The following is a 15,441-nucleotide window of genomic DNA, read 5'->3' as shown; positions in this document are numbered from 1 at the left end:
CAGTTTAATCACATGAATAAGAACCAAAGCACCTATTATATTCCTATTATCATTTGAAGGCTAGGGAAGGAATGGAGTAATTAGGAGGATAGTAATAATAATAAAGCTTTAGAGAAACTAGTTGCAAAATATCTTAACAAATACAGTTGTTATTTAAACAACCATTCTATAACTGATCAGGTGAGACTGTTACCATACTTTTAAATGAAAAAATAGTACATCTACAGAAAGAGATTTTCCCTTACAGGCTAGGAAACTTTCTTAATCAGGGCTGCCGCAAAATGCTGAATTCTCTAAGAAGGGCTCTTTAAAGAGCTCATAGAAATAATTAAGACTAAGAAAAATCCCAGAAGAAATAAATGAAAAAAAGTGTTTATTATGTAGGAGTTGAGAGGGAGATGGAATGATGAGGCTCAAAGAAACTTTTCACAGCATGTCTTTTTATAATGCTTCAATTTATAAACCATGAGAATGTATTACCTAGAAAATAATTAAAATACCTAAAATTAAAAAAAGCTGACAAATTTATTAAATAGAAACAGCATAACAAGCATCATGCTAATATGAACACAAATTTTGATATATTCATGATATAATAAATATGGATATTTTAGTAATTATAAGTTGATTGAAAGTTATAACTTTATATTTTTTAGTGTTTCTCTACACTGCATGAGAGTTTCGTTTTGAGCCTGCTTCATATTAAGCTCTCAATAAATTTATTGAATTAATGGATGGTGGAAGAATAAATTTTAAGTTGCTTGTAATGTTACCTTACTCTTTCTTCTTCTTAACTAGGTGCTAATCTGTGGAAATTTTAAGGGAATGAAAATTAAACCTGGCTCAATGGGAAAGCCTTCTCCTGCTTTTGATGTTAAGGTTTGAATATGACCTTACCAGAAAATGTTTAATAACCCAATCTGTTTGCCACCTATCCCTCCACCCCACTCCTTGTTCTGATGATGATTCTTACCATTATGACCTCAACTTCTAGCAAAGATGGAAGTAGATAAGATGCATTAATTCACTTATCTTCATTTTTTTGCAAATACTGACAGCATATCATGCGGTTCTAAGCATTTAATAAACATTAACCTATTTAATTCCCAAAATTAACCTATGAGAGGCATACTAATATTAGAATCATTTTACAGATGAGGCACAGAAAAACTCAGCTGATGTTGCACAGCTAGTAGATGCTACAGCTGGGATTCATTCCGGAGCAATCTCACTCCAATGTACCTTTAATCACAACACTACATTGCCCCTGCTGGTGAAGGAGTACAAGTCTCCTGAGGGCGTCAAAAAGACCGAAAGAAGTTACAGTTTACAGTGGCTGCAGCACTCTCCCTCTCTGGCCCGGTCTTCCTGGTCATTTCCAAGCTTTCTGGAACCTGACTGGTCCACTGCCATTACAACCACCAGACATCTGGGAGGCATTCTATTTGCCCATCTACACATTTTGTCTAATGTTTGACTTCTCAGACCAACGCAGCCAAAGCTAGGTCAAGAGGGAAACTGCTCTGCCTGCCTCCCTCAAAAGCATTACTACCTTATTTTTTTAAAAACTTTTTTTTTTACTGTATAATATAACCTATATTCAAAGCAAAGCAAGAAAGAAGCACTAGTTTTCAAAGCACTCTTCAACAAGCTGTTATAGGATAGATCCCAGAGTTTGTCATGGGCTACCATTTTGTCCTTTCAGATTTTTTCCTTCTAATTGCTCCAGAATATAGGCGGCTAGAAGGAATAAATATTTTTTTTTATCATCACAATCAACTTTTGTGTGTGTGTTAAAAATAACATATACAAAAAAGGAATAAATTTCAAAGCACAGCACAATTAGTTGTAGAAAATATTTCAGAGTTTGGTATGGTTTAAAATTCCACAATTTTAGATTTTTACTTCTAGCTGCTCTAAGATATTGGAGACTAAAAGAAATATCAATTTAATGATTCAGCAATCGTATTCATTTGCTAAACCCTACCTTCTCTGTATAGCTCCACCATCACCTTTGATCTTTCTATCCCATTCATTAGGGGTATTTGGACTTTAGCCATTTAACTTTTTCATTTTGGAAGGGGCTGTCAATAACATGGGGTAGGGAGATGGAACTAGCTGATGTTCTGGAGAGGGTGGGCCCTCTAGGTTTCAGGATTTATCTGGTCCAGGGACCCATCTGGAGGTTGTATGTTTCTGGAAAGTTACCCTAGTGCATGGAATCTTTGTAGAAGCTTATATCTTGCCCTAGGTGTTATTTAGGATTGGCTGGAATGATTTTGGTTAGGGTTTGGCAAGTTATGATAGGTAGCAATGTCTAACTGAAGCTTGCGTAAGAGTGACCTCCAGAATAGCCTCTCAACTGTATTTGAACTCTCTCAACCACTGATACTTTATTAGTTATACTTCTTTACCCCGTTTTAGACAGGATGGAATTGTTGGTCCCCCGGTGCCAGGGCCGGGTTTATCCCTGGGAGTCATCTCCCATGCAGCCAGGGAGACTTTCACCCTTGGATGTCACTGGGGGGAGGGCAATGATTTCACTTACAGAGTTGGGCTTAGAGAGAGTAAGGCCACATCTGAGCAACAAAAGTGGACCTCCAGAAGTAACTCCTAGGCATACCTATAGGTAGGCTAAGCTTCTCCACTACCTCCATCAGCTTCACAAGAGTAAGCCTCAAGATCAAGGGCTTGGTATATTGATTTAGGTGTCCCTAAAGTTCGATACAGTATCAGGGATTCCTTGATGGTAAAGTTTAATAGTTCCATATTTTTTCTCCCATCCCTCAAGGGACTTTGACAATATTTTTTTATTACCTGCTTATATTATGAATATATCTGAATATATTCTAGGATATATCCATGCATTACATTAAGCTGTACAGGATTAAAGGCCCTCATTCTTATTCTGGGCTCTCCGTGTTTCAGTTGTTCAGATGAGCTATCGTGACAGGTTGAATTAGATCATGTGCTACAGAAAATTTAGGTTCCAGACAAAATAAACCTTTCTTCCTTTGATCTCAAAGAGTGAGTACAGTTCTAAAATATAGACAATGTCTTCCTTACCCTTGTGTTCTGAATCACCTTAATCCCAACCTGATCAGCTTCATTCTTATCTCTAAATGCCAGGTTATATATATATAAAACAGCCTCTCAAAATCCAGAAATAATAATTACCACTCTGGACTAAAAGTGTCTGCTATAAGAGCTTACAATCTAGGTCCCTGTTTTCTTATAAACATTTTCTAAAGAAGACCATATAATAATTGTTCTTGCATTTCTGGCTTATTTTGTCTCACCAAATGTCCCATAGGTTCATTCACATCGCTGCATGCCTCACAACATTGTTCTTTTTTGTAGCAGCACAATATTTCATCATAAGTATACACCATCGTTGGCCAATCTACTTCTCAATCAGTATATCCTTCAACCACCTGCATTCATTAGGCATCATGTATAATGCCCAAAATCCTCAGTCCATCAATACTCTCAATTTTAGATAATTTCATTGTTCCCCAGAGAAAGATAACTAATAAGCACACCCTCACCAAATAGGACCTCTAAACCTCCCCTTAACCTCTAAACCTCCCCTCCCCCCATTATTTACTCCTACTGTTGCTGTGGCACTGCTGATGTTTTCCTGTTAAACATAGCCCATGACGTACAATAGCATTTTCCCCTTGTACCCTGGACTTAAACACTATTTATGCACAAATCATACCTGTTAATAGTTCTTACAAGAACTTATTTATATTCCTCATGTTAATCAGTGGGACACATAGGTCTATACAACCCCTTTCAATCATGATCATCTTGAATATGGTAATATTACATATAGACCCCACTAGAGAACTGCCTTCACTACTATCTATTCCCTTACATTTGAGTTCAACCTCATTTGCTAACCATTCACCCATCTCTAGCTTCTATTTATCTCTAAGTCCCTTATATTCTGCATTATAAGCCTCTGATTTTACTTTTACCATGATCATAAAAGTGGAGTCATACAGTATCTATCCTTTTGTGTCTGGCTTATTTCATTCAGTATTATGTCCTCAAGGTTCATCCATCTTGTCATGTGCTTCAGGATGTCATTTCGTCTTACTGCTGCATAATATTCCATTGTATGTATATACCACATTTTGTTGATCCATTCATCTGTTGATGGGCATTTGGTTTTTTTTCATCTTTTGGGAATTGTGAATAATATTGCTATGAACATCAGTGTGCAAATGTCTGTCTGTGCCACCGCTTTCAGCTCTCCTGGGTATATGCCAAGTAGTGCTATTGCTGGGCCATAGGGCAATTCAATATTTAGCTTCCTAAGGAACAACAAACTGTCTTCCATAGCAGCTATACCATCATACATTCCCACCAGCAGTGTGTAAGTGTCGCAATTTCTCCACATCCTCTCCAACATTTGTAGTTTCCTGTTTGTTTAATAGCAGCCATTCTTGTAGGTGTAAGGTATTGTTCTACTTTGCTAGCTGCTAGAATGCAATATACCAGGAACAGAATAGCTTTTAAAAAGGGGAATTTAATAAGTTGCTAGTTTACAGTTCAAAAGGTCATGAAAATGTTTCAATTAAAGCAAGTCTATAGAAATGTCCAATCTAAGGCATCCAGGAAAAGATGTCTTGATTCAAGAAGGCCAGTGAAGTTCAGGGTTCCCCTCTCAAGTGGAAATGCAGATGGTGAACACAGTCAGGGTTTCTCTCTCATCCGGAAAGGCACATGGCAACATGGTGTCATCTGCTACCTTCTTCTTCAGCTCCCCAGGAGGTATTTTCCTTCTTCATCTCCAAAGGACTCTGGCTGGTGGACTTTGTGGTTCTCTGGGCCTTGTGGGTCTGCTCAGCTCTGCTATGGCTTTCTCGTCATTCTCAAAAGGACATTTTCTCCAAAAATGTCTCCTCTTTTACGGGATCCCAGTAAAGTAATCAAGACTCACATAGAATGGGTGGAGACATGTCACCACCTAATCAAGTTTGTTTTTTAAACATTTTTTATTGTAGTATAACACATATACAAAGCAAAGAAATAAAAAATCAATAGTTTTCAAAGCACTCTTCAAAAAGTAGTCATGGGATAGATCCCAGAGTTTGTCATGGGCTACCATATGTTCCTCTCATATTTTTCCTACTAGCTGCTCCAGAGTATAGTAGGCTGTAGGGTTTAAATGCTTTTTTATTATCACAATTGACTTTCTTTTCCTTCTTTTTTTTTTTTTGTGGGCAATAACATATATACAAAAAAGCTATGATTTCCAGGTACAGCCACACAATTAGTTGTAGAACGTATTTCAGATTTTGACATGAGTTATAATTTCACAATTTTAGGTTTTTACTTCTAGCTGCTCTAAAATACTGGAGACTAAAAGAGATATCAATTTACTGAGCCAGCATTCATATTCATTTCTTAAGTCCTATCTTCTATGTATAGTTCCAACATCACCTTTGATCTTTCCATATCTCTCATTGGGGTTGTTTGGGCTTTGACAGTTCTAAATTTTTGATATTGGAAGGGTCTGTCACTAACATAGGGTAGGGAGATGGAATTATTTGATGTTCTGGAGAGGCATGGCTAGGTTTCAGGCCTTAACTGGAGCAGGGACCCAACTGGAGGTTGTAAATTTCTGACAAGTTACTCTAGTGCCTGGAACCCTTGTGGAATCTTATAAATTGCCCTAGGTGTTCTTTAGGATTGGCTGGAATGGTCCTGGTTGGGGGTTGGCAGGTTATGATAGGTAGCAAGGTCTACCTGAAGCTTATGTAACAGTGACTTCCAGAGTAGCCTCTCAACTCGATTCGAACTCTCTCTGCCACTGATACTTTATTAATTATACTTCTTTTCCCCCACACCTAATCAAGTTAATACCCACACTTGATTGAGTCACATCTCCATGAAGATAAGCTAATTAAGGTTTCCAACATACAGTACTGAATGGGAATTAGAAGAAACTGTTGCTCCCGCAAGGTTGATTAAGATTAAAACATGGCTTTTCTACGATACATAAACCTTTTCAAACCGGCACAGGTGGTAGCCCGTTGTAGTCTGATCAGCATTTCCCTTATAGCTAATGAAAATGAGCATTTCTTCATATGCTTTTGAACCATCTCTATTTGTTCTTTAGAAAAATGCCTATTCATAGCTTTAGCTCATTTTATAATTGGGTTGTTTGTTCTTTTGTTAAGTTGTATGATTTCTTTATGTATACAGAATTTCAAACCTTTGACCAATGTGTGATTTCCAAATATTTTCTCCCATTGAGTTGGCTGCTTATTCACCTTTTTGACAAAGGCTTTTAAGGTGCAGAAGCCTTTGATTTTGAGGATTTCCCATTTATTTATTTTTTCTTTTGTTGCTTATACTTTGGGTGTAAAGTTTAGAAAGCTACCTTCTATTACTAGGTCTTGAAGATATTTCTCTACATTTTCTTCAAGAAGTTTAATGCTGTTAGTTCTTATATTTAGGTATGTGATCCACTTTGAGCTAACTTTTGTATAGGGTGTAAGGAAAGAGTTTCTTTCATTCTTTTAGCTATTGATATCCAGTTGTCCCATGCCCATTTATTGAAAAGACTATTTTGTCCCAGATCAGCGATTTGGGGGTCTTGTCAAAGATCAGTTTACCATAGATTTGGTGCTCTATTTCTGTGCTCTCAATTAGGTTCCATTGGTCAATGCTTTGATCTTTGTGCCAGTACCATGCTGTTTTGACCACTGTGGCTTTAAAATAAGTTTTAAAGTCAGGAAGTGCTAATCCTCCCACTTCATTATTCTTTTTTTAGGATGCTTTTAGCTATTCCAGGCCTCTTTCTTTTCCAGATGAATTTGGTGACTAGCTTTTCCAAGTCTTCAAAGTAGGTTGTTGGAATTTTGATTGGTACTGCATTGAGTCTGTAGATCAATTTTGGTAGAATTGATATCTTAACTATATTTAACCTTCCTATCCCTGAGCAGGGGGATGTCTTTCCACTTATTGAGATTTTCTTTGGTTTCTTTTAGCAATGTTATGTGGTTTTCTGTGTACAAGTCCTTTACATCCCTAGTTAATTTCATTCCTAAGTACTTGATTTGTTTAGTTGCTATTTCAAATAGAATATTTTCCTTAACTGACTCCTCAGTTAGGTCATTGCTTGTGTATAGAAACATTATTGATTTGGGCACATTAATTTTATAACCTGCCACTTTGCTGAATTTATTAGTTCAAGTAACTTTGTTGTAGCTTTCTCAGGATTTCCCAAGTATAGTATCATGTCACCTGCAAATAATGAAAGTTTTACTTCTTCATTTCCAATTTGGATGCCTTTTATTTCTTTTTCCTGCCTGATTGCTCTAGCTAGAACTTCTAGTATAATGTTGAATGACTGTGGTGACAGAGGGCATCTCGTTCCTGATCTTAGGGGGAAAGCTTTCAGTATCTCTCCATTGAGTATGATGCTGGCTATTGGTTTTTCATATATGCCCTTTATCACACTGAGGACGTTACCTTTGATTCCTATCTTTTGAGAGTTTTTTATCAGAAAATGATGTTGAATTCCATCAAATGATTTTTCAGCATCAATCGAGATAATCATGTGATTTTTCCCTTTCAATTCTTTAATGTACTCTATTACATTAATTGATTTTCTTATGTTGACCCATCCTTGCATTCCTGGTATAAATCCCACTTGTTCATGGTGTATAGTTCTTTTAATGTGTTCTTGGATTCGATTTGCTAGTATTTTTTGAGAATTTTGGCATTATGTTCATTAGGGAGATTGACCTGTGGTTTTCCTTTCTTAAAGCATCTTTACCCAGTTTTGATATTGAAATGTCTATCAGTTTCATAAAATGAGTTAGGTAGTGTCCTTTTCCCTCAATTTTTGGAAAAGTTTGAGCAGAATTGGCATTAGCTCTTTCTAGAATGTTTGATAAAATTCCCCTGTGAAGTCATCTGGCCCTGGGCTTTTCTTTGTAGGGATTTTTGATGACTGATTGCCTCTCTTTACTTGTAACTGGTTTATTGAGATCTTCTATTTCTTCCTGAGTCAGTGCAGCTTGTTTTTGTGTTTCCAGTAATTTGTCAATTTCATCTAAGTTGTCTAGTTTGTTGACATATAGTTGTTCATAGTATCCTCTTATGATTTCTTTTATTTCTCCACGGTCTGTGGTAACATATCTCTTCTCCTTTCTAATTTTGATTATTTGTATCCTCTCTTTTTCTTTGCCAATCTTGCTAGGGGCCCATCAATTTTATTGATTTTCTCAAAGAACCAACTTTTGGTTTTATTGTTTCTTTCTATAATTCTCTATAATTCTCTCATTCATTTAACTCTGCCTTAATCTTTATTTCTCTTCTTCTGTTTGCTTTGGGGCTAGTTTGCTGTTCTTTCTCATGTTCCTCCAGGTGAGCAGTTAAGTCCTCGATTTTTGCTCTTTCATGTTTTTTAATGTAGGCATTTAGTGCAATAAATTTCCCTCTCAGCATAGTCATTGCCACAGTCCATAAGTTCTGATATGTTGTATTCTCATTTTCATTCATCTCCAGAAAGCTACTGATTTCTCTAGCAATTTCTTCTTTGGCCCACTGGTTTTTTTTTTTTTTTTTTTAAGACAGAGAGAAGGAAGGAAGGATAGAAGGAAGGAAGGAAGGAAGAAAGGGAAACATCTTTAAACATTTTCTTGTTTTATTGTATTCTGTTTCTCCGTTTTTGTTACATGGGCTGGGGCCGGGAATCGAACCGAGGTCCTCCGGCATAGCAGGCAAGCACTTTGCCCGCTGAGCCACCGCAGCCCGCCCCCGACTGGTTTTTTAAGAGTGTGTTATTTAATCTCCATATATTTGTAAACATTCTCGTTCTTCAGTGGTTATTTATATCCAGCTCCGTTCCATTGGTATCAGAGAAATCACTTTGAATAATTTCAATGTTTTAAATTTATAAAGACCTTTTTGTGCCTCAGCATATGATCTATTCTGGAAAAAATTCCATGAGCACTACAGAAGATTATATATCCTGGCGTTTTGGGGTATAATGACCTATTTATGTCTGTTACATCTAATTAATTTATCAAGTTGTTTAACATCTTTTTATCTTCTGTCTGGTTGTTCTATCTATAGAGGAGAGGGGAGTATTGAAGTCTCCTACTATTATTGTTGAAACATCTATCACTCCCTTCAGTTTTGCCAATTTTTGTCTCATTACTTCGGAGCTCCTTGATTGGGAGCATAAACATTTATGTTTGTTATTGCTTCTTGGTGACTTGTCCCTTTTGTTAATATATAGTGTTCTTCTTTGTCTCTTCTGATCTCTTTACATTTAAAGTATGTTTTGTCTGATATTAGTATAGCTCCTCCTGCTTTCTTTTAGTTACACATTGTGTGAAACATCTTTTTCCATACTTTCAATCTATTTGTATCCTTGTGTCTAAGATGAGTCTCTTGTAAGCAGCATATAGCTGGATTATATTTCCTAATCCATTCTGCCAATCCGTATCTTTTAATTGGTAAATTTAGTCCATTAACATTCAAAGTTATTACTGAAAAGGCATTTCTTGAGTCCATCATCTTTTGTATTTCATTTGTCATATCTATATATTCTTTTCCCTCTTTCTCTTTTTATCCTTTATTTTACCCTTTTACTACCTTCATTTTGGGGGGGTGGAGTGGTGTTGTAGGGTCCAGAAATTGAACCTGGGTCTCCCACATGGAAGGTGAGTATTCTACCACTGAGCCACCCACCTACCTTCATTTTTTACTCTTCTCCAAGGGCTGTTATTACTGGCTTCTTGTAACTTGGCTAAGAGCATCTAAAATAACATTCTGGCATCTAGGGATGTGCTCCAACTAGCTGGATATCAGATTCCTATAATATCAAAACCCAAAGCTCATAATTTGTATGTTCAAATATTTTAGGACCCTGTGAACAATAAGGAACATGAAAAATTCTCTCCAGAGATAAAACTGTTTTTCCCGCTTATTAAAGATTAGTCTCTAACAAGCCACTGCAACTCCTAATCAATCTCCTTTCTGTCAATAACTCTTTGACACTTGGAACCAAATATTTCTGTAAATGATTGAGTGGAAATTTATATTATTTATTTGCAAAAGTGTAAAAGAAGTTTTTGCACTTAGAATTCCTTTGCTTTTCAAGTTTCTCATTTGAAGCATAAGCTATTTTCCTTCTGGAAAATACTGGGTAAGTATTGTACTCTTTTTTTTTTAATTTTACTTTTTTAAAATTGTGAAATATAACATATATTAAAAAAAAAGCAATAATTTCCAAGTACATGTTTTTTGTATGCTGTATGGTGGGGGTCTGTTCTAGTTTGCTAGCTGCTGGAATGCAACACATCAGAGATGGATTGGCTTTTAATAAAAGGGAATTTATTTCAGTAGTTCGTCAGAGGAAAGGCAGCTAACTTTCCACTGAGGTTCTTTCTTACATGGGAAGGCTCAGGGTAATCTCTGCTGGCCTTCTCTCCAGGCCTCTGGTTCCAACAACTTTCCCTGGGGTGATTTCTTTCTGTATCTCCAAAGGCCCAGGCTGAGCTGTGAGTGCTGAGATGAGGTATGCTGAACTGCTTGGGCTGTGCTACACTGCACTCTCTCATTTAAGCACCAGCCAATTAAGTCAAATGTCATTCATTGCAGCAGGCATACCTCCTAGCCAACTGCAGATGTAATTAGCAACAGATGAGGTTCATGTACCATTGGCTCATGTCCGCAACAACATAACTAGGCACCTTCACCTGGCCAAGTTGACAACTGACTCCAACTACCACAGGGTCACATTTCATTCCTTTTTCTATATGACTATCCTGTTATTGCAGCAGCATTTATTGAACTTTTTTGTTGTTTTTGTATTGTTGTTGTTTTGGAGAAGGTCTCCAGCATGGCAGGTGAGAATTCTACCACTGAACTACCCTTGCATCCCCTCCAAGTACATTTTAACAGGCAACTATAGAATAGATTTTAAAGTGTGGTATGGGTTACAGTTCCACAATTTTTAATTTTTTCTTCTAGCTATTCCAAGACTTTGGACACCAACAGAAATATCAATATAATGATTCATCAGACATACTCATTTGTTAAATCCTATCTTCTCTATCTCTTTAAATAACAAAAAAACATAAAAGCAATAAATTTCAAAGCATAGCACCACAATTAGTTGTAGAACAGACTTCAGAATTTGTTGTGGGTTGCAATTCCACAATTTTAGGTTTTTACTTCTAGCTGCTCTAAGATACTGGAGACTGAAAGAAATATCATTATAATGATTCAGCACTCATATTCATTTGTCAAACCCTATCTTCTCTGTATAACCCCACCATCACCTTTGATCTCTCTCCCAGTCTTTATGGGTATTTGGGCTATGCTCATTCTAATTTTTTCATGTTGGAAGGGGCTGTTAATAAAATGGGATAGGGAGATGGAACTAGTTAATGTTCTGGAAAGTCTGGCCCCTCTGCATTTCAGGCCTTATCTGGTCCAGGGACCCATTTGGAGGTTGTAGGTTTCTGGAAAGTTACCCTAGTGCATGGAACCATTGTAGAAGCTTATGTAATGTCCTAGATGTTCTCTAGAATTGGCTGGAATGGGTTTGGTTGGGTTTTGGCAAGTTATGAAAGGTAGCAATGTCTAACTGAAGCTTGCATAAGAGTGACCTCCAGGGTAGCCTCTCAACTCTATTTGAACTCTCTCAACCTGATTCATCCCTGGGAATCTTCTCCCATGCAGCCAGGGAGACTTTCACCCCTGGATGTCATTTCTCACACTGGGGGGTGGGGGAGGGCAATGATTTTACTCACGGAGTTGGGCTTAGAGAGAGTAATACCACATCTGAGCAACAAAAGTGGTCCTCCAGAGGTAACTCAGGTATACCTGTACATAGGTTAAGCTTCTCCACTACATACAATAAGATTCATAAAAGTAAGCCTCAAAATCAAGTGCTTGGCCTATTGATTTGGGTATCCCTAATATTTGGCACAGTATTTGGGGTTTTCCCAGTAGTAAAATTTAATAGCTCCATATTTTCTCTCCCGTCCCTCAAGGGACTTTGAAATACCTTTTGATTCTCTGCTTAATATACTCTGGGATGTATCCAGGTATTACATTAAGCTACAATGGATTAAAAGCTCTTATTCTTATTCTGGGCTCCCTGTGTTTGGATTGTTTAAATGAGCTATCCAGATAGGTTGAGTTAGATTATGTGCTACAGAAAATTTAGTTTCTGGACATAATAAAACTTTCTTCCTTTGGTCTCAAAGATTAGTTAAGTTCTAAAATACAGGCAATGTCTTCCATACCCCTGTATTCTGAATTACCTTTATCCTGACCTGACTGACTTCATTCTTATCTCGAAATACCAAGTTATACATAATAAGACAGCCTCTCAAAATCCAGAAAGAACAATTACCACTCCAGACTAAATGTGACTGCTATAAGAGCTTATAATCTATTTTTATTAATCTTTTATTGTATAGTATAACTTATATACAAAGCAAAGAAAGAAAAAAAGCAATAGTTTTCAAAGCACTCTTCAACAAGTAGTTACAGGACAGATCCCAGAGTTTGTCATGGGCTACCACATGATCCTCTCAGATTTATTCTTCTAGCTGCTCCAGAATATAGGAGGGTAGAAGGTTTAAATCTTTTTTTTATCACCACAATCAACTTTTTTTCTTTCTTTTTTGTGAAAAATAACATATATACATAAAAGCAATAAATTTCAAAGCACAGCACCACAATTAGTTGTAGAACATATTTCAGAGTTTGGTATGGGTTGCAATTCAACAATTTTAGGTTTTTACTTCTAGATACTCTAAGATACTGAAGACTAAAAGAGATATTCATTTAATGATTCAGCAATCGTATTCATTTGTTAGATCCTATCTTCTCTGTATAACTCCATCATCACCTTTGATCTTTCTATCCCACTCATTTAGGGGTGTTTGGGCTATGGCCATTCTAACCTTTTCATGTTGGAAGGCTCTGTCACTAATATGGGGTAGTGAGATGGAACTAGCTGATGTCCTGGAGAGGCTGGACCCTCTAGGTTTCAGGACTTATCTGATCCAGTGACCCATCTGGAGGTTGTATGTTTCTGGAAAGTTACACTAGTGCATGGAACCCTTGAGGAATCTTATATATTTCCCTAGGTGTTTTTTAGGATTGGCTGGAATGGTCCTGGTTGGGGTTTGGCAAGTTATGATAGGTAGCAAGGTCTAACTGAAGCTTGTGTAAGAGCAACCTCCAGAGAAGCTTCGCGACTCTATTTGAACGCTCTCTGCCACTGATACTTTGTTAGTCTTATAAGTATTTTCTAAATGGGATCATACAATATTTGCTCTTTTGCTTCTGGCTTATTTGCCTCACCAAATGTCCCACTGGTTCATTCACATCATTGCATGCCTCACAACTTTGTTCCTTTTTGTAGCAGCACCATGTTCAATCATAGATATATACCATCGTTTGCCAATCTACTTCTCAGTCATTGCATCTTACAGCTACCTCCATCTACTGGGTCTCATGTATAATGTCCAAAGTCAACAGTCCACCAATATTTGCAATTTTAGGTCATTTCATTGTTTCTAAGAGAAAGATAGCCAAGTAGAAAATCCAAACCTCCGCCTAACTCTGTTCCTTCCCCCATGATATACCCCTGGTATTGCTGTGGTACTATTGATGTTTTCCTGTTAAACATAGCTTATAGCATGCAATAACAGTTTCCCCCATATCCCTAAATTATACAGTCTTTTTACAAGATTCATACCTTTGCAGTAGTTCACGTAAGAAATTATTTATATTTGTATTGTTAATTGGTAGAACACATAGATCTAAACAACCCCTTTCAATCATGTTCACCTTCAATATGGTAACATGACTTATAGACCCACTAGTTAACTGCCTTCACTTCTTTCTATTCCCTTACAATTAAGTTCAACCTCATTAGCAAACTGTTACTCATTTCAAGCTTCTGTATATCTCTGTGTCCCCTATATTCTGTATTATAAGTCTCCGATTTTACTTTTACCATGGTGATAAAAGTGGAATCACACAATATCTATCCTTTTGTGTCTGGCTTATTTCACTAGCATTATATCCACAAAGTTCATCCATCTTCTCATGTGCTACAGGACTTTATTTCATCTTAATGCTGTATAATATTCCATCATATGTATATACCACATTTTTTTAATCCACTTGTCTGTTAATGGGCACCTGGATTGTTTCCATCTTTTAGCTATTGTACATAGTGCTGCTATGAACATCAGTGTGAAAATGTCTTTTTGTGTCATTGCTTTCAGCTCTTCTTGGGTATATACTGATTAGTAGTGATATTGCCGGGTCATAGGTCAGCTCGATATTTAGTTTTCTGAGGAACTGCCAGACTGTCTTCCATAGTGGCTATACCATTATACATTTCCACCAGCAGTACATAAGTGTCCCAATTTCTCCACATCCTCTCCAACATTTGTAGATCCTATTTGTTTAATAGCAACTATTCCTATAGGTGTGAGGTGGTATCTCATTGTAGTCTTGATCTGCATTTCTCTTATAGCTAAAGAGAATGAGCATTTCTTCATGTGCTTTTGAATTATATGTATTTGCTCTTTAGAACAATGTCTATTCATATCTTTAGCCCACTTATAATTGGGTTGCTTGTTCTTTTGTTGTTGAGTTGTATGATTTCTTTATGTATACAAGGTATCAAACCTTTGCCCAATATGTGATTTCCAAATATTTTCTCCCATTTAGTTGGCTGCCTCTTCACCATTTTGAGGCACAAAATCATTTGATTTTGAGGAGTTCCCATTTATCTATTTTTTTTGTTGTTGCCTGTGCTTTTTGTGTAAAGTTTAGGAGACTACTTCCTATTACTAGGTCTTGAAGATGTTTTCCTACATTTTCTTCTAGGAGCTTTATGGTACTGGTTCATACATTTAGGTGTTTGACTCAATTTGAGTTAATTTTTGTACAGGGTATAAAGTAAGGGTCCTCGTTCAGTCTTTTGGCTATTGATATCCAGTTCTCCCATGCCCATTTTATTGAAAAGACTATTTTATCCCAGTTCAGTGGACTTGGATGTCTTGTCAAAGATCAGTTTACCATAGATTTGGTGCTCTATTTCTGTGCTCTCAATTAGATTCCATTGGACAATGCTTCAATCTTTGTGCCCATATCATCCTGTTTTGACCACTGTGGCTTTATAATAAATTTTAAAGTCAGGAAGTGTTAATCCTTCCACTTCTTTCTTCTTTTTTAGGATGCTTTTAGGATTTGGGGTCATTTTCCCCTCCAGATGAATTTCCCCTACTAGCTTTTCCAGGTCTTCAAAGTAGGTTATTGGAATTTTTAAAAATATTTTTTTATTAATTTTTAAATTTTTAAAAAAATACCAAAAAACACCAAACAAATGCAAACATTCTTAACTTTTGATCATTCCATTCTACATAT

The 15,441-nt window shown here is 36.7% G+C and overlaps 2 protein-coding genes across 10 annotated transcripts in view; one reads left to right on the top strand and one right to left on the bottom strand.

Annotated features, from left to right (window-relative positions):
- The window catches only part of ERI2 (ERI1 exoribonuclease family member 2), a 54,646-nt gene that overhangs the window by 14,711 nt on the left and 24,494 nt on the right, over positions 1-15,441 (bottom strand). Inside the window, exon 9 of one of the 7 annotated variants that reach the window (XM_077141616.1) lies at positions 357-480. The exons of the other annotated variants lie outside the window; for them this stretch is intronic. Coding sequence (XP_076997731.1) covers positions 457-480 — 24 coding nt within the window. The 3' untranslated portion in view covers positions 357-456. Of the gene's footprint in view, positions 1-356; positions 481-15,441 lie in introns of those variants that run through there. 7 annotated transcript variants of the gene reach the window in all.
- ACSM3 (acyl-CoA synthetase medium chain family member 3) overlaps positions 1-15,441 on the top strand; it is a 54,676-nt gene that overhangs the window by 23,761 nt on the left and 15,474 nt on the right. For 2 of the 3 annotated variants that reach the window (XM_077141620.1, XM_077141619.1), the window contains exon 9: positions 799-879. The exons of the other annotated variant lie outside the window; for it this stretch is intronic. In XM_077141620.1, coding sequence (XP_076997735.1) covers positions 799-879 — 81 coding nt within the window. The remainder of the gene's footprint in view (positions 1-798; positions 880-15,441) is intronic. 3 annotated transcript variants of the gene reach the window in all.

The sequence above is a fragment of the Tamandua tetradactyla genome, chromosome 23 (assembly GCF_023851605.1).
Source record: "Tamandua tetradactyla isolate mTamTet1 chromosome 23, mTamTet1.pri, whole genome shotgun sequence".
In the NCBI taxonomy this organism is placed as follows: Eukaryota; Metazoa; Chordata; class Mammalia; order Pilosa; family Myrmecophagidae; genus Tamandua; species Tamandua tetradactyla.
This window is presented reverse-complemented; position numbering and strand designations above follow the sequence as displayed.